Source organism: Bison bison, unplaced genomic scaffold (genome assembly GCF_000754665.1).
Source record: "Bison bison bison isolate TAMUID 2011002044 unplaced genomic scaffold, Bison_UMD1.0 scf7180017864326, whole genome shotgun sequence".
In the NCBI taxonomy this organism is placed as follows: Eukaryota; Metazoa; Chordata; class Mammalia; order Artiodactyla; family Bovidae; genus Bison; species Bison bison.
The window spans coordinates 5,225,343-5,245,821 of NW_011494898.1; the positions used below are offsets into that span (position 1 = coordinate 5,225,343).

Here is a 20,479-nt window from a genome sequence, read left to right on the forward strand (position 1 = left end):
TGAGGTTATTGATACTTCTCCCGGCAGTCTTGATTCCAGCTTGTGCTTCTTCCAGTCCAACATTTCTCATGATGTACTCTGCATATAAGTTAAATAAGCAGAGTGACAATATACAGCTTTGACGTACTCCTTTCCCGATTTGGAACCAGTCTGTTGTTCCATGTCTAGTTCTAACTGTTGCTTTTTGACCTGCATACAGATTTTTCAGGAGGCAGGTCAGGTGGTCTGGTATTCCCATCTCTTTCAGAATTTTCCACAGTTTGTTGTAAACCACATAGTCAAAGGCTTAGACATTGCCAATAAAGCAGAAATAGATGTTTTTCTGGAACTTTTGCTTTTTCAACGATCCAACGGATGATGGCCATTTGATCTCTGGTTCCTCTGCCTTTTCTAAAACAAGCTTGAACATCTGGAAGTTCACAGTTCATGTCCTGTTGAAGCCTGCTTTGGAGAATTTTGAATATTTGCTGGCGTGTGAAATTAGGGCAGCTGTGGTACTTTGAGTGTTCTTTGGCATTGCCTTTCTTTGGAATTGGAATGAAAACTGACCTTTTCCAGTCCTGTGGCCATTCTGAGATTTCCAAATTTGCTGGCATACTGAGTGCAGCACTTTCACAGCATCATCTTTTAGGATTTGAAACAGCTCAACTGGAATTCCATCACCTCCACTAGCTTTGTTCTTAGTGATGCTTCCTAAGACCCACTTGACTTGGCATTCCAGGATGTCTGGCTCTAGATGAGTGATCACACCATCATGATTATCTGGGTCGTGAAGATCTTTTCTGTATAGTTCTTAATTCTTGCCACCTCTTCTTAATATCTTCTGCTTCTGTTAGGTACATACCATTTCTGTCCTTTATTGTGCCCATCTTTGCACAATATGTTCCTTTGGTATCTAATTTTCTTGAAGAGATCTCTAGTCTTTGCCATTCTATTGTTTTCCTCTATTTCTTTGCAATGATCACTGAAGAAGGCTTTCTTATCTCTCCTTGAGATTCTTTGGAAGTCTGCATTCAAATGGGTTTATCTTTCCTTTTCTCCTGTGTCTGTCACTTTGCTTCTTAAGCGAAAGGCAAAGGAGAGAAGGAAAGAATGTAACATTAGAAGTCAACTAAGAGAATAATCTGGAATTTAATTGAAGAAAGGGAAATCTGTGAAGAGAAGACAGAGAAGGAAAGATCTGAAAGTCAGAAAAACCAGAAAAGCCGCCTCTGCAAGCAGCAAAACACATGAGGAGGAAAGAATTGGAAGAAGGAAGGATGTATCAGTAGTATCGAATATTGCAGAGTGAAATAACTCAAAACTGCCCCTTGGATTTGATAATTAAGGAATCATGATCTTCCTGTGAACAACGTCACTGAAATGGCAGGAGGGTAAGCCTGATTATGTGTCTTGAGGTCTAATAGCAAGATGAGTCGCTCAGTCGTGTCCGACTCTTTGTGACCCCTTGGACTGCAGCCTATCAGGCTCCTCCGTCCATGGGATTTTCCAGACAAGAGTGCTGGAGTGGATTGCCATTTCCTTCTCCAGGGAATCTTACCAACCCAGGAATTGAACCCGGGTCTCCCGCATCGCGGGCAGATGCTTTACCTCTGAGCCACCAGGGAAGCCTGATGAGAAACAAACAAGCAAGATAAGAAACTGAAAACATCCTGTGTAGAAAATTCTCTTAAGTTTAGAAGAGGAAAGATAAAATGGTTATTAAATTCCTGTAAAGCCTACGATACAGGCCTTCTTTTTTAATCCCTTAATGCCTGACAGTCTCCCAAGAGGACTTCTGACACAGCCACACAAGGACTAAGAGTTTCTTAGAAACCTAGGCCATGACCGATTTAGCAAATACTAACTTTTCTGCTACTTCACACATGTTATTTAACATTTGCGTGCATATCAGCTTCCTATGAGGATATTCCAGATCATGTATGCTATAAGAAGTTCATATTCTCTGTTTGTTTTTCATCCAAAAAACTAATGCTACAAATAACTGAATGGTAACATCATTATAAGACTAATCTTAATGCATCTACAATGTATTTTTTTAAAAATTTAATCATACACAAACTTTATTATTACAAGTTAAAAAAAAGATCCCTCCTGTTCCCCTTATCAAACTAATCATGCTGCATCAGTATGCTGAGACCATTGTTGTTCATCTGAACTGAGTAGTAGTTCACTAATGTTAATGCATTCAAAACCTTAGTCAGATTGAACCAAATGTTTCCCGTTGGTTCTGAGTATTCCCTGACTGGGAATTCATGACCTTTGGGTATTTACTATCCTTATTCAGTTGCTTTCAGCTTTTTACTATGAGTACTATTGTGGGCTTCTCTGCTAGCTAAGATGCCAAAGAATCTGCCTGCAATACAGGACACCTGGTTCAGTCCCTGGGTCAGGAAGATCCCCTGGAGAAGGGAAAACTACCTATCTACTCTAGTATTCTTGCCTGGAGAATTCATGAGCAGAGGAGCCTGGCAGGCTACAGTCCATGGGGTCACAAAGATTCAGACACGAGCAAGTGAGTAGCGCGCGCACACGCGCGCACGCACACACACACACACACACACTGTTGTGAGGCATTTTTTTTTTTTTTTTTTCTGTGTAAGGGCTATCCTTAATGAATTTGGGAAAACTGTTTTCAGACCTGAAAGCAGAAAAGCTGTCTGCCTACTTGGGTCTCTGACTTTGCCATCACCTTATAGATGGGCAGCTCACTTCCTACCCAAGCAAGTATACAAGTGGAAATTTATCGGTGCCATGTAATTAGGGGCTCTACTCTATCTACTTCACTCCCTAGCATTATTGCTCTTTTAGTTGGCACCTGGCAAAACGGTATACTTAATAGGAGGCTATATAGAACACAGGCTGACCAGTCAGTTTTTAGCCTCTAGTCTTTAACTGTTGACTCCCCCATTCTCTTCGAATCCTTCTTCTGAAAGTCGTTCTAAATGTCAGCTTCTTACCAGGAGCCCCCTTAGAAATCTCTTATTCTCTCCATCTTTGCTGGGCATCATCTTAGTAAAATTCCTTAGCTTTTCCAGAATGCTGAGAACCAAATGACTTTAATGAAGAAACTGAAGATTGGAGCAAGCACAAATCTATTCTATTTTCTCTACCTGGGATCCTGGGAGCACAGGACTGCAGCCATCTTACTAGTTGAAGAAAATGGCCCTGGGCCTCCAAATCTCAATTTTTGTTATACTAAAAATCCTGTTTTTCTAAAATAATCATGATCTAGTTTTACTAATGATCCCTTCATGCAGCTATAAAATGTCAAATTTTGTCCTTGTGTTTGGGTCTTGGATTTTTGCCCTTTTAATCATGTGTTTCACATATATTAAATACAACTTGTCTAGAATTACTTCAAGCAACTTCTTCCTCGACTTACTTTTTTCTTTCTTTAAGTAACTAATACGACAATGTCCTCAGTTGCCCAAGACAGAAACCTGGGAGTCATACTTGAGTTCTCCATCTCCAACCCTCACCACAATCAATTCACTCTAGCTCTTAAATGTCTCAAAAAAAAAAAAAAAAAAATCTCTACCTTATATCCTAATTGCCACTGGTCAGTCTTCATCTGTTAACTGGGTCATTGTGACAACCTCCTAACTGGTCTTACTGTCTCCAATCTTTTATTCTCCTGATCAGAAATATTTTTCAGAAATGCAAATTGATAATTTTATTCCTCTTCTTAAAATTCTTCAATAGTCTTACCATTGTCCTTAGGAGAAAATCCAAACGTTTATAACATATTCCATGTAAGGTCTCTCATAACCTACCTCATCTTTTTTTTTTAATGGGAGTATAATTGCTTTACAATTTGTATTAGTTTCTCCTGTACAACAGTGTGAATCAGCTGTAAGTATACAAATATCCCCTCCCTCTTGAGCCTCCCTCTCAACCTCCCCCATGCCACCCCTCTTGGTCATCATAGAGCACCGAGCTGAGCTCTCCCCGTACTATGCAGCAGTTTCCCAATGGATATCTGTTTTACACATGGTGGTATATATATGTCAATGCTACTCTCTTAATTCATCCCACCCTCTCCTATCTCATTTTTGTACCACTTTTTCTCTTCATATTCTCTTTCAGTTCTTTGTGCTACCATATTCATCCTCACTTTCAAATTTCAGTACTTATAATGCTTTGATTTTGAACTTCTTCTATAATTTGACCCAGTAACTGCTATTCATCCTTTCTTTATAATGCACACATGTTAAATATTACTTCTTTAGAGAAAAATTTCCTGAATCCCCAAACTAGATTGTCTTTGCTGTGTACTGCTGTAATATCCTTTACTTTCATCTAATAGCACTTCAGTTCAGTTCAGTTCAGTTGCTCAGTTGTGTCCGACTCTTCGCAACCCCATGAACCGCAGCCAGGCCTCCTTGTCCATCACCAGCTCCCGGAGTTTACCCAAACTCATGTCCATCGAGTCAGTGATTCCATCCAGCCATCTCATCCTCTGTCATCCCCTTCTCCTCCTGCCCCCAAACCCTCCCAGCATCAGAGTCTTTTCCAATGAGTCAACTCTTCGCATGAGGTGGCCAGCGTACTGGAGTTTCAGCTTTAGCATCATTCCTTCCAAAGAAATCCCAGGGCTGATCTCCTATAGAATGGACTGGTTGGATCTCCTTGCAGTCCAAGGGACTCTCAAGAGTCTTCTCCAACACCACAGTTCAAAAGCATCAATTCTTCGGCACTCAGCCTTCTTCACAGTCCAACTCTCACATCCATAAATTGTTAAATCCTTAGACTTTAAGTTCTGTGAGGACACTAACCCTGCTATTTTGTTTGCTGTTGTGAGCTATTCAGAGATGAGATGAACTTCTGTGGGAGTGTATATTTCCCATCACCAGTGTGTTCATGTGTAGGTTGAAATTGGAACTAAAATAGAGAACCTTTGGAGACCTTTTCAGTTCTTTCCACTAAGGAGATTGTTTTTTACCAAGTTGTCAAGCATATAAATATATAACTTTTAAAATAAAATCAATTTAAATCAATCTCACCTAATTGAACATTAATATTAAACTCTGAATATGTAATGACTAATAGCATATAGAGAACCTAAGAGATATTTCTAATTTTGAGTACTGTAACTGGAGTTTTTAATTAATGTTATTTTCTTTTATTGCTTGTAGGTGAAATGAATCAGAAGTACAAGGAGCTAAAAAAGAGGGAGGAAAATATGGACAGTAAGTGATAATCTTAGAGATGTGAAAATATATTCTCAGATAGTTGTTCATTTATACTAAATCAGAGATCTCACTTTGGGAAGATACAGTGACTAATAATAAGTGCAGAAGTGTGGACATTCAAAGCATTTGACTTGAAGTATTACTAAATATCTAATGTAGTTTAGGGATGGGTAGAGATTAGAGAAAGATTTTGTGCATGTGTATACGTGTGTACGATTGTATGTTAGGGATACAAAAGCTAATATTTACGTTTATAGTCTGTATAGAGAGTCTATAGACCACTCGTTGATTGAACATTGGATGTTCTCTTTTACATGCTTTACCCTTAATATCTTTCACCTTTTTTACGCTTTTCATAATACCTAACTCGTTATATATTAGCCCTCATCTCTGATTTTGTTTCTTGGTTCTGTCACTAACTGAAACTTCTGTTGTGGCTTCTCATTCACTTTTTTTTTTTTAATCTGAATTTTAACTTTGTAAATAGATGTTGACTTTAAGTTATGTTGTACATTCAAAAGTTTATAAAAATTTACTATATTAATGATTACTAGTCTCTTTTAAATTATCATTTTTCTAGAATTTGACATTTTTGTAAGTCTGATGTCAGTTGTTACCTTCATAGAAGCATGTTATAAATCAGTAACGGCCAACTCTGGTTTAGCAATATCCCAAGACTACTTTCGGAGAAGGCAGTGGCACCCCACTCCAGTACTCTTGCCTGGAAAATCCCATGGACGGAGGAGGCTGGTAGGCTGCAGTCCATGGGGTCGCAAAGAGTCGGACACAACTGAGCGACTTCACTTTCACTTCTCACTTTCATGCATTGGAGAAGGAGATGGCGACCCACTCAAGTGTTCTTGCCTGGAGAATCCCAGGGATGGGGGAGCCTGGTGGGCTGCCATCTATGGGGTTGCACAGAATCGGACACGACTGAAGCGACTTAGCAGCAGCAGCAGCAGTAGCAGCAAGACTACTTTAAAAATTTCAACAAGTACCAAAAACTACCTCAAAATTAATTTGTTGTTTCATGCAAATAGTACAATTATTTTAAGTTAATTTTTGGAAGATCCATAGAAATATTTTAAGAATGTTAATAAGAGCAAATTATATACTAATTTTATATTAGAGAAGAAAAAGAATGATGTCTTAGAATATTTATTTATAATCTGAATAAATCACTAAACTTATTCAATTGAGACTATTTTGGCATTACAAGGAAAATGCTTAATTTTCAGGTAAAAAAGGTATAGTAGTATTTTCAGAAGTAAAGTTAGTGGCCAATTACAGATGTTAATAATTGTAGCTATATCAATGAGATACTAGTGTAAAACCATAGGAATTTTTCTCATCTCCATCTTATCAGCTGTTGCTTCTGAGCCTGCATTTATAAATATTTAGTGTATTTGTATTAAGATCATAATAGTTAAACTTTAAAAGATTGAAAGTATGTAGAAATGTTCTTATTGAGTAATTTAATTACCCTTGGGTTAAAAAATTAAAGTGATAGTTAAAAATTTGCTTTGAACTTCTAAAAAGTATTCCTCAGACCTACAAATCAGAGCTTATATAGTGTTTAGTTTTACCAACAGTAGCCTTTCATCATATTTTTCAATCGACAGCTTTTATTGAGACTTTTGAGGACACTAAGAACCAGGAACTGGAAAGGAAGGCACAGATAGAAGCCAGCATTGTTTCGCTTTTGGAGCACAGCAGTCGAGTAAGTGCCATGTGCCAGTCTTACTGTCCTCATTATTTTTACTGTGGTTACCTTAAAAATACAGCTCAAAAACCGCAAATGTTCACTATTATGTAAGAGCACAGGATACCTAATGAATATCTTGATTAATGTTTATTGAGCAGCTACTATTGTGTGGTACCATAGGAGAAAAAATACCTGATCTCTTTTCAATATTCTAAATCCAATTAGTTCCTATAATAGCATAGTTGAATCTTTCTACAGTGAAATAAAGCAAATATAAAAGAAACAATTCTGAATTTTAATTTAACCTCTCCTTACTGAGAAATCTGACTTTGAATATCATGTTTTCTTTTATAAAATATATATATGTAATGAATGATATATTTCAAAACATCCAGTCCTTTAGCAGCATTTTTAAGAGTTTTATTGGAAAGTTAAATTAATGGAATTTTTTCCACTTTTATGTCTCTGCAAATACAGAATATAAATCGTATGAAACAGATATCCTCTATCACCAATCAAGAGCTGAAAATGATGCAGGATGATCTCAATTTTAAATCTACTGAAATGCAGAAATCACAGAGTACGGCTAGGAATCTGACTTCAGGTGAGAAAACTGTAGATTTTAATGTCCTTTTTTTCTGTAACAAATTGGAACTTTAAAAATCTGTTATTCTCCTTAATTTTTTTTAAAGACTGTGGATATAATTTATGATTGCCTATTGCTGCAGTCATTCATAGGCTCAGAATTTTGTGTGACTTTCATATCCACTTCATAGTAATTCATTGGCATATTCTCATTCATTTAACATTTATTGAATATTTGCTCTGTGCCTTTGCTATAATTTGGGTACACAGAGATTTTTAGGACTTGAAATGGCTCAGCTGGAATTCCTTCACCTCTACTAGCTTTGTTTGACTTCACACTCCAGGATGTCTGGCTCTAGGTGAGGGATAAGACCATCATGCTTATCTAGGTGAGCAAATTTGGAAAACTCAGCAGTGGCCTCAGGACTGGAAAAGGTCACTTTTCATTCCAATCCCAAAGAAGGGCAATGCCAAAAATATGTTCAAACTACTGCACAATTGCATTAATTCCCATGCCAGCAAGGTAATGCTTAAAATCCTTCAAGCTAGGCTTCAATAGTATGTGAACCGAGAACTTCCAGATGTTCAAGCTGGATTTAGAAAAGGCAGAGGAAGCAGAGATCAAATTGCCAACATCTGTTGGTTCAAATGCAGGAGACCCCAATTTGATTCCTGTCTCAGGAAGATCCCTGAAGAAGGAATAGGCTACCCACTCCATATGCATGGCCTTTTCTGGTCGCTCAGACGGTATAGCATCCACCTGCAATGTAGGAGACCTGGGTTCAATCCCTGGGTTGGGAAGATCCCCTAGAGGAGGGCATGGCAATCCATTCCAGTATTCTTGCCTGGAGAAGCCCCATGGACAGAGGAGCCTGGTGAGCTATGGTCCATGGAGTCACAAAGAGTCAGACACAACTGAATGACTAAGCACAGCACATCACAGAAAAACCAGGAGAATTCCAGAAAAACATCTACTTCAGCTTTATTGACTATGCTAAAGCCTTTGACTGTGTGGATCACAACAAAGTATGAAATATTCTAAAAGAAATGGGAATAAAAGAAATGGGAATACCAGACTACCTTACCTGCCTCCTGAGAAACCTGTCTGTAGGTCAAGAAGCAATAGTTAGAACTGGACATGGAGCAGCAGACTGGTTCTAAATTGGGAAGGAAGTACGTCAAGGCTGTATATTGTCACACTGCTTATTTAACAGTTATGCAGAGTATATCATGCAAAATGCCAGGCTGGATGAAGCACAAGCTGGAATCAAGATTGCCGGGAGAAATATCAATAATCTCAGATAGGCAGATGACACCACTCTAATGACAGAAAGCTAAGGGGAACTAAAGAACCTCTTGTTGAAAGTAAAAGAGGAGAGGGAAAAAGCTGGCTTAACACTCAACATTCAAAAAATGAAGATCATGGCATCTGGTCCCATCACTTCATGTCAAATAGATGGGGAAACAATGATAACAGTGATAGACTTTATTTTCTTGGGCTCTAAAATCACTGTGGATGGCAACTGCAATCAGGAGATTAAAAGACACTTGCTCCATTGGAAGAAAAGCTGTTGACTAACCCAGACAGAGTGTTAAAAAGCAGAGACTACTTTGCCAACTAAGGTCCATCTAGTCAAAGCTATCGCTTTTCCAGTAGTCATGTATGGATGTGAGAGCTGGACAGTAAAAAAGGCAGAGTGCCAAAGAATCAACGCCTTTGAACTGTAGTGCTGGAGAAGACTCTTATGAGTCCCTTGGACAACACGGAGATCAAATCAGTCAATCCTGAAGGAAATCAACCCTCAGTATTCACTGGAAGGACTGATGTTGAAGCTGAAGCTACAATTCTTTGGCCACCTGATGCGAAGACCCAACTTATTGGCAAATATCCTGATGCTGGGGTCGAAAGCAGGAGGAAAAGGGGATGACAGAGGATGAGATGGTTGGATGGTATCACCAACTCAATGGACATGAGTTTGAGCAAATTCCGGGAAGTAGTGAAGGACAGGGAAGTCTGGAATGCTGCAGTCCATGGGGTTGCAAAGAGTCAGACCCAACTGAGCAACTGAACAACAACAATTTTTTTTTTAATCCAGTCTATTTCTTCAAGAAATTTTTTAATCTGGTAGAATGAGAAATAATTGAAATATAATGAAACAGTACTATGATATAAGCATAAAGAGCAATGGAGGTACACAGGGCTCATATCCCCCTGGTCTTGGGTAATTAGGAGAGGTCCTGCAGGTGGCACTATTTTAATTATAATTAGTTTCAGTTATGACTAACATGAGATTAGAGCAGCACTGTCTGAAAGAAATGTAATGCTAGCCACATATATAATTTAAATTTCCTAGTAGCCACATTAAAAAAGTAAAAAAGAGGTGACTGTTAATAATATATTTTGTTTAACCCAGTGTAAAAAGCACATAAAATTTACCATCCTGTCTGTAAGTGTACAGTATAGTAAATTATCTGTACATTGTTATGTGACAGATATCTAGAACATATTCATCTTGCAAAAGTGGTATTTATACCCATTGAACAGCAGCTCCCCATTTTCTCCTCCTCCTGCGCCCCAGCTAACCATAGTCTACTTTCTGTTTGTGTTACAAGTGGTAACATGCATATTTGACTTTGTGTTACTGGTTTAGTTCATTTGTCATGTTTCTCAAAGTTCATCTGTGTTGTGACATGTGGCAGGATTTCCTTTTTTTGAAGGCTGAAAAATATTCTGTACTGTTGTAACTACCACATTTTCATTATTCATTCATTTGTTGACATTTAGGTTGTTTCTACCTGAAGGCTATTGTGAATCATACTTCAATGAACATGAGTGTACAAATATCTCTTCACAATCGTCTTTCAGCTGTTTTGGATGTATACAACTATGAATATTTTTACACCTTTATTTTCTTTTTTTCATAAGCTGAAGTATTTTATGTTTAATTATTTCATCTAAGAAACTTCTATTTTGTGTTTTAGGCCATAGTTTAAAATTTTTCATTATCTAGGGTCAGTATTAATTCAACAAGTTTTTGCCTCCTTTAAGCTATCTTTATATAAGAAACATACAGTTTTTAAAGAGTAAATATCAGAACTAGCAAATGAATTCAGTAATTATAACTTTGTATTCCTTTCATATTTTTATATTTTGTATTTACATTTCTTTTAAAAGCCTAGTTAATAAAAAAAATGAGAACTAGTTTCAGTGGAGATAAAAATCCAGTTTATTACTCTGATAAGGGTTTTACTGAAAATTTCCCTTTTAAAGCTTGAATTATCTGACCCCTACAATTAATTTCATTTTCTGTGCTCACTTTTTTTAAAAAACTTTTTATTTTGTATTGGGGTATAGCCAGTTAACAATGTTGTGATAGTTTCAGGTGAACAGAGAAGGAACTCAGCCATACAGATATGTGTATCCATTGTCCCCAAACTCCCCTCCCATCCAGGAGGGAGCAGAGTCCCATGTGCTATACAGTAGGTCCTTGTTGGTTATATATTCTAAATATTAATATAGCAGTATTGTACTCAGATGTTTTCAAGTGCTATTTTAACCCATGCATATACATTGTTTTTTTTATTGTTCCTTAACATCATCCCCAATAAGAAACTGCTATCTGGAGATCGCCATAAGAGGTTTAGAATATTATGATTCAGCTTTCAGAGATAATGAATTTTACATCCCCTTTTTGTGAACTGCCTTCCTTTGGCCCTTGAAGTTATAATTGGAACTCACCTAATCTTGGTGTACTCTATGTTTCTTAATGGGGCAAATCACTCCCAAGGAGGAAAATTACTTCTTGGGAGGAAGGTAAAAAAAAATTTTAGACACTAATTATAATGGTTTGTGGCCCTCCAAAGGGTCATTGTACATAAACAGATATACATCTGTAATATAAAAACTTCATGGGAGGTGACTAGGAAAACAGTAGTCTACAAATGGCTCCTTTGGGGGACAACAATGAAAAAAAAAGATTAAGAAGCACTGATAAACTGCATGAGTGAAGAGGCAAGGAACCTGTCAGCAATAGTTTTTATTTATATTTTTGGAAAGGAAACGCCAGAGAATAAACAAACGCTCTGATGGCAGAATATTTCAGGAACATTTCCCCAGGTCAAAGTGGCTCCTTCTGAGATTTTGCTACTATGTACACACTGCTTGGTAAACTTTTCAACTTCATAGCATATCAGAAGGAACTAGTCTGCATCCTCTTCCTGTCTCTTCTCTTGGAGAAGGTTTTAGCTTTTCATGGGGACCTGCTGTTAAAGGAAGATAAACTTTATACCAACCAACCATTTTCTCCCTTTCTCTAGGAAAAGCAGTATATGTAGTTTTTAAGTGTATTTCCCTAATATATCTTTAAATTAGACTTGTAGTTAGATTTATATAGCTTTTTACTGAACAGTCAAAATATACAAACTAAGTACATTTCCTATTTGGAACACTGAAACACCATAAGCCTCAGTGACTTTGATTCAGTGCTTTGATTCTCATCTTAACTATTTCCATCCCTAGTAGAAATGTTAATCCAACAAAACGAAAGCCCTCTCAACAACACTTAAGTCCATGTGTATCTTATAAAATAACAAATGTCAATATTATTGAGCCTTTAGATTCTTTAAAGGGACAGAGGAAATGTTCACATTTAATTATACCAACTTAGGACAAATGTGATTGGTAACAACCTTCTTTCTAAAATCAATGTCTTCTGAAGCTTTTTTTTTTTTTTTTACTGTTTGATATTTAATATCCTGTGTGATTTTGTCATAATAATAATCTATGAGTCACTCAATTCTTGAACATATTTTTATTATGATGTCACCTTCCAGGTATATTTTAATCTTTCTGATTTTTTAGGTAGTAGAGAAAGGTTTAATAGCAGCTTTGTACTTAATTTTTCTATTAGGGAATCTGTATCAGATCAGATCAGATCAGATCAGTCGCTCAGTCGTGTCTGACTCTTTGCGACCCCATGAATCGCAGCACGCCAGGCCTCCTTGTCCATCACCAACTCCCGGAGTTCACTCAGACTCACGTCCGTTGAGTCAGTGATGCCATCCAGCCACCTCATCCTCTGTCGTCCCCTTCTCCTCCTGCCCCCAATCCCTCCCAGCATCAGAGCCTTTTCCAATGAGTCAACTCTTCGCATGAGGTGGCCAAAGTACTGGAGTTTCAGCTTTAGCATCATTCCTCAAAGAACCCAGGGCTGATCTCCTTCAGAATGGACTGGTTGGATCTCCTTGCAGTCCAAGGGACTCTCAAGAGTCTTCTCCAACACCACAGTTCAAAAGCATCAATTCTTTGGCGCTCAGCCTTCTTCACAGTCCAACTCTCACATCCATACATGACCATAGGAAAAACCATAGCCTTGACTAGACGGACCTTTGTTGGCAAAGTAATGTCTCTGAATCTGTATAGATAATAAAAATTAATTCCAAGTAAATTTTGATAAATCTTACATGAAAAAACCAACTTACTTACCCATTGCCTGCCCTGTATAAGAGAGACATCCTGGTAAGAAGTGCCAGAAATCTGTGTATAAATGCCAACCAGATACTTATCTGGCTACTGAAATGTATATGCATAGAGTAGACTTCATGTTACCTAAGGGAAAAGCAGAATTTGAAAGAACTGAATGCAGAGATTTCCGATGCTATGTACTCCAAAGGAGAAAAGTTTAGAGTTTTATTAATTTCGGCAAAGTTAATTGTTCATTTATAATATAAATCAACACTCTTCAAAGGAACAGAATATGGAGTCTCTAACATCATTTAAAATGTCCATTATACCATAAAAATTTAATAATGTAAAGAAAGAAGAAAATATAAGTCAAGAGAAAAATCAGTCACTATATACTGAACCTGAGATAATCCAGATATTAAAATGAAAAGGACTTTAAGAGTTATAAGCATATTTAAAGGCTTGAGGGAAATAAAATCATAATAAATGAACAGGTAGAGAATCCCACAAAGAAATGAAAATAACAAAAAAAGAACCAACTGAAAATTCTAGAGTTGAAAATACAACTAAAATGAAAAAAATCACTGATCATAACAGAAGATAGAAGACAATTGGGAAAAACAATCAGTGAACTGAAAAGATAAATAAATAGAAATTAACTAACCTGAAGAAGAAAAAAAAAAGAGTAGAGCCTTCATGATCTGTGGGACAATTTCAAGCAGTCTAACTTACATGTAATTGGAGTCCCAAAAAGAAAAGAGGGACAGAGAATGGGAGAGAAAAGATAGTTGGAAAATGGCTGAAATTTTTCTGAATTTGATGAAAAAAATTGTACAGACCTAGGTCAAGAAGCAACAGTTAGAACTGGACATGGAACAACAGACTGGTTCCAAATAGGAAAAGGAGTACGTCAAGGCTGTATATTGTCACCCTGCTTATTTAACTTATATGCAGAGTACATCATGTGAAATGCTGGACTGGATGAAGCACAAGCTGGAATCAAGATTGCCGGGAGAAATATCAATAATCTCAGATATGCAGATGACACCACCCTTATGGCAGAAAGTGAAGAAGAACTAAAGAGCCTTTTGATGAAAGTGAAAGAGAAGAGTGAAAAAGTTAGCTTAAAACTCAACATTCAGAAAACTAAGATCATGGCATCTGGTCCCATCACTTCATGGCAAATAGATGGGGAAACAGTGGAAACAGTGGATGACTATTTTTGGGGGCTCCAAAATCACCGCAGATGGTTTTTGCAGCCATGAAATTAAAAGACGCTTACTCCTTGGAAGGAAAGTTATGACCAACTGAGACAGCAAATTAAAAAGCAGAGACATTACTTTGTCAGCAAAGGTCCATCTAGTCAAAGTATGGTTTTTCCAGTAGTCATGTATGGATGTGAGAGTTGGACTGTGAAGAAAGCTGAGTGCCGAAGAATTGATGCTTTTGAACTGTGGTGTTGGAGAAGACTCTTGAGAGTCCCTTGGACTGCAAGGAGATCCAACCAGTCCATGCTAAAGGAGAATAGTCCTGGGTGTTCATTGGAAGGACTGATGTTAAAGCTGAAAATCCAATACTTTGGCCACCTGATGCCAAGAGGTGACTCATTTGAAAAGACCCTGATGCTGGGAAAGATTGAGGGCAGGAGGAGAAGGGGACAACAGAGGATGAGATGGTTGGATGGCATCACTGACTCAATGAACATGAGTTCGGGTAAACTCCGGGAGTTGGTGATAGACAGGGAGGCCTGGTGTGCTGCGTTTCATGGGGTCGCAAAGAGTTGGACATGACTGACCAACTGAACTGAACTGAAGAAGCCCTTCAAACCCCAAACAGGTTAATATAAAAACTGCTCACCTAAGCACATCATCATGACTGCTGAAATGCAACAGTAAACAATAAAAGGAGCCAGAGAAAAATAATATGTATATACAGGGAATGATACATCCTAGTCATTATGAATTTTGTATTTTATTCTGAAATATGTTACTTTTAATATAAAAATCTTCTGTCCCTAAATATTATTTTTAGCAAGATGTTGTGTTCGGCTTTTGATATTCTGAAATAATCCCAAGGAAGGGCAGTGCCAAAGAATGTTCAAACTACTGCACAATTGCATTCATTTCACATGCTAGCAAAGTAATGCTCAAAATCCTACAAGCTAGGCTTCAACAGTGCATGAACCAAGAATTACCAGATGTACAAGCTGGATTTAGAAAAGGCAGAGGAACCAGAGATCAAATTGCTTGAGTCATAGAAAAAGCAGGAGAATTATAGAAAAACATCTACTTCTACTTCATTCCATATGCTAAAGCCTTTGTGTGGATCACAACAAACTGGAAAATTCTTCAAGAAACGGGAATACCAGACCACCTTGCCTACTTCCTGAGAAACTGTATGCAGGTCAAGAGGCAGTATTTAGAACTAGACATGGAACAACTGACTGATTCCAAATTGGGAAAGGAGTATGTCAAGACTGTATATTGTCATCCTGCTTATTTAACTTCTGTGCGGAGTACATCATGTGAAATGCCGGGCTGGATGAAGGACAAACTGGAATCAAGATTGCTGGGAGAAATATCAGTAACATCAAATATGCAGATGACACCACCCTTATGCAGAAAGTGAAGAGGAACTAAAGAGCCTCTTGATGAAGGTGAAAGAGGGGAGGGGAAAAGCTGGCTTAAAACTCAACATTCAAGAAACAGATCATGCCATTCAGTCTCATCACTTCATGTCAGATAGATGGGGAAACAATGGAAACAGTGACAGAGTATTTTCCTGGGCTCCAAAATCACTGCAGATGGTGACTCTAGCCATGAAATTAAACTTGCTCCTTGGAAGAAAAGCTATGACAAACCTATACTATAGTGTATTAAAAAGCAGAGACATTACTGACAAAGGTCCATCTAGTCAAAGCTATGGTTTTTCCAGTAGTCATGTATGGATGTAAGAGTTGGATCATAAAGAAGGTTGAGTGCCAAAGGATTGATGCTTTTGAGTTGTGGTGTTGGAGAAGACTCTTAAGAGTCCCTTGGCCTGCAAGGAGATGAAACCAGTAAAGGAAATTAGTCCTGAATATTCATTGGAATGACTGATGCTGAAGGTGAAGCTCCAATTCTTTGGCCACTTGATGTGAAGAGCTGACTCAATGGAAAAGACCCTGATGCTGGGAAAGATTGAAGGCAGGAGGAGAAGGGGATAACAGAAGATGAGATGGTTGGATGGCATCACTGACTCGATGGACATGAGTTTGGGTAAACTCCAGGAGTTGGTGATGGACAGGGAAGTCTGGCACACTATCAGTCCATGGGGCTGCAAAGAGTCGGACATGACTGAGCAACTGAACAACAATAGCTCTGAAATACCACTATATTTTTGGGTGGAATGTATTCATATTCCTACTTGAAAATAGAGGAAAGGTGAACATAAACTATTCTATGAAACTGTATCACTGTATGCCTCTACAAATAAGTGACTACAGTATGTAGCAGATTATTCCCATGCCAGTCTCTGGCAATACAGGAGAGAGGAAACTGGCTAAGGGAGGTTTGAATTCAGATTTCTTCATCTTGATATACAGGACATACATTTCAGTTCCATTTTAGTATCTGTTTTTGACTTAGCTGGAATAAAATTTCCAGAACAATGTATGATGCCTGGGGAAAGAAGCCTGAAGTAGCAAATTGGTCAGGTATTACTGTTCTTCTTTCCTTAGCTCACTGTAGCTCATAGAGGCGTTTTGGGTCATAAAGTGATATTTGTTATCTTAAAAATGAATATTTCATAAAGATGATGATATCACTCAGCACCAAAGCTTGACTGGTTGTTGACCTTGGGCAGTTACCTTTCTAAGCTTTTTGTTGTTATTCAGTAGCTAACTCATGTCTGACTCTGCATCCCAATGGACTGTAGCATGCCAGGCTCCCCTGTCCTCCAGTATCTCTAGGAATTTGCTCAAATTCATGTCCATTGATGGTGATGCTGTCTAATCATCTCATCCTCTACCTCCCCTTTCTCCTTTTACCTTCAGTAGTTTCCTTATATAGTAACATTTACCCCTTCCACCCTATCTCAGGGCTGTTAAGAAAAGTAAATCAGATATAAAGCAAGGTACGTTCCAGGTTCTCAGTAATATTGGTTTCCTTCTTTTCCCTTTAAAAAAGAGACTTTTAAAGCCAGCGTCACAAAGTTAAGTCTCTGAAATAGAGAAAGTAGGTATTATTAATATTTAATCCTACCAGAATAGAATTTTTTAAAATACTATTTTCTGGTTATAAATGTAATTCATAGTCATTATAGAGGATTTAGGAGAGATATAAGCAAGCATAAATAAAAATTAAAAATATAATCCTACTATCAGAAGTTTATTACTATTAAAATTTTGGTATTCTTTTAGTCTTTTTTCTGTATTTTATCACATCTTGGGGGGAAAAAACGTTTCCCAAGTATTCTCTGCCCAGCTATTCCTCTCTTTCAAAGGTTTCACAGCCAAATTTCTTAAAATCATCTCACTCTTGGTTCCATTTCTTTCTATAAAAATCTATTCTCAGGAGGTATATACCTAGGTTCTGCTGTTCAGTAAATGCAACACATATTTTGCTATCTTAAAAAAAAATCTCTAATATTCTGCACTACAGTCCACTCCTTTATTCTTGAAATGTTTTTTCCCCATTACTTCTGATTTTTCTTTTATTTCTTTGGTCACTTCTTATTCTATATGGATCCTTCATGTTAATTTAGTCTTTAAAAATTTGGTATTTTTGTAAGTGCAGTCATGAATCCTTTTCTCTTGATGATTTCAACCACTCCTATAGCTTCAGGTGCCATGTCTGTGCTGATGGTTTTAGAAACTGTGTCTTCTGATCTCACATTTTTCTCTGGGCTTTCAACCCATATTTCTCTATATGGGCATATTTACTTATCTTTATTTGGATGTTTTTGAGGTTTCTCAAACTAAACAAATCCTAAATCGCTTTCAATGTATCATCTCTCCCTCCTACAGACAAAAATTTTATCTCTTTCTGCCTACCCTCCCATACACTCATTTATTCAATTTGGAAGTGGGATTCTGCACTGACTTCTTTCACTCAACCACTGTATTTGGTCGATTGCCTGTTTGTTAATCCCAAATCCCTCATGTTTCTTAGTCCCTCCAGATCTCTCCTGCTTTGTTTCTACAAGTATTTTTATCTGGCAGGAGACCCCTGGGTCCTGGGTCGGGAAGATCCCCTGGAGAAGGGTTAGGCTATCTACTCCAATATTTTTGGGTTTCCTTTGTGGCTCAGCTGATAAAGAATCCACCTGCAATGCAGGAGACCTGGGTTCGATCCTTGGGTTGGGAAGATCCTCTGGAGAAGGGAAAGGCTACCCACTCCAGTATTCTGGCCTGGAGAATTCCATGGACTGTATAGTCTATGGGGTTGCAAAGAGTTGGCCACGACTGAGTGACTTTCACTTTCATTTTCACTAATTGTATATTTTATCAAATATATGTATAGCATTCTTCCACTGAAGTGTAAGTTCTTTGTTCATTGCTGTATCCTCCATGCCTTTCTATTTGCCTGGCATATGAAAAAAATATTCTCAGCAGTGTAAGATTTCTTGCCTAGATCACTGAATCAACTGGTCTTCTTAAACATAGTTATGCTGTTTCCATTCACTGTCCATGTGGCAACCAGAGTGAACTTTCTAAAATTTAAGCATGTCACTCTCTGATTTGAAACTCATTGATGACTTGCCATGGCCCTTAGCATAAAGTCCCAGTTCCCTATCTTGACTTAAGCCCTTCATGAACTTATCCTTCAACTTTTCCATTTTATCTCCTACCACCACCCATTTCAAACTGTGGGTTCCAGGCATACCAAACTTCTGTTATTTGCTTAGAAATACTGTGCTGTCTTACCTCTAGACATTTTTGCACATGGTGATTATTTTCTCTGGAAACTCACTTTTTCCTTTGTGTGGCTGATTCCTAATGCTTAAGGCAACAGTTAAAAGGCATAGCTTTAGAGAATTCTTTTGACCAATATCCTTTATCTTTTCATAGTAGAAGATATCCTGTATCCTGTAATCTTTTCATAGTAGTTTTCCAGTTTACTATAAATGCTTCTTTAATTTTTTGATTTAACCTCTAGAATATAGCTTCTTGAGTGAAAAGTGTCTCTGTTGATTTCCATCAGCACCTTGCACATAGTAAATGCTCAGTACTTTTGAAAGAAAGAAACACACACACCACATACCCATACACACACACAAATGTGCAGTCATCGTTATTCATGGATTCTGTATTTGTAAATTTGCTTTCTCACTAAAATTAATTTGTATTTCAAATTCATATTTGCAGTACTTTCATGGTCATTTGTGAACACATGCAGAGGTAAAAAATTTGAATGCTCAAGTTCTCAGTGGAGGTTGAATAAGGCAACACTATGCCTCTTGGTTTAGTTCACGAACTTACAAGCATTCTTTTCATGGTACATTATTTAATGTCACTTTTTAAAATGTCACATTTTTATGTATTTTTGTTCGTGCTTTTCCCATTGAAAATGGCCTCCAAGTATAGTGCTGAAGTGTTGACAAGTGTTTCTAAGCAGAAGGCTGTGATACGCCTTACAGTGAAAATATGTCTGTTAGAATAAGCTTTGTAGAGGCATAGTTCATGGTTGGCCTTTAGTTCAGTCTTAACAACTTAATAGTATATATTAAATAAAGTATATTTGAAGAGAAATATACATAAAGCAAAGTTATATATTAGTTTCTTGATAAAAATATTGTCAGAGGCTCACAGAAACTAACTCTGTATTTCCCAGAGGGGTTAAATGCTTGCTAACTCAGTGTGTACAGTGATTTTACAGAATATAACTACCACACATAATGAGAACTGACTATATATGTAATTATAAAATTTTGCTCATAATGTTTCATAACTTGCTTTTTCCCCCACATAACTGTGTATGTATGTCATGCACATACTAAAAATAATGAATATTTATCTTATATGTTAATTATGAAGTAAGAAAAAGAACTATATGTGTTCTTATATGTTTATATGAGTATGGAGACAAATGTGATTAATACATATCAGGTTATGTTGGTAACCTAGAGGGTGAATAATTTTTTAAAAACTTATGTTGTCTTAATGGTTACAATGAACATGTTTCTGGTGCAGACACTCTTGTAAACCATGATGTTTAGTGATTTAACTTCCTTTTGTGAAAGAACTAAAGTTTCAACTAAGTATGGCCTTTGAATTTTCCTACATTTCAGACAGTCAGAGGCTACAGTTGGATCTACAAAAAATGGAGCTTCTAGAAAGTAAAATGACTGAGGAACAACAGTCTCTAAAAAATAAAATTAAGCAAATGATAACTGATCTAGAGACATATAATGATTTGGCAGCTTTAAAATCATCAGGTGAAGAAAAGAAAAAGGTAAATGGTAACAATGCTATGAAATTGTAATTCAAATTGTTTTTCTTGATTAAATTTAATAATATATGTTTTTAAAACTTCGTAAGTTTATTTTCAG

At 37.2% G+C, this 20,479-nt stretch overlaps 1 protein-coding gene across 2 annotated transcripts in view; it reads left to right on the forward strand.

Moving 5' to 3' along the window:
- The window catches only part of IFT74 (intraflagellar transport 74), a 94,268-nt gene that overhangs the window by 66,490 nt on the left and 7,299 nt on the right, over window positions 1–20,479 (forward strand). For both annotated transcript variants that reach the window (XM_010853331.1, XM_010853332.1), the window contains 4 exons: window positions 5,139–5,192; window positions 6,818–6,915; window positions 7,378–7,504; window positions 20,219–20,382. In XM_010853331.1, the coding sequence (XP_010851633.1) occupies window positions 5,139–5,192; window positions 6,818–6,915; window positions 7,378–7,504; window positions 20,219–20,382 (443 nt within the window). The remainder of the gene's footprint in view (window positions 1–5,138; window positions 5,193–6,817; window positions 6,916–7,377; window positions 7,505–20,218; window positions 20,383–20,479) is intronic.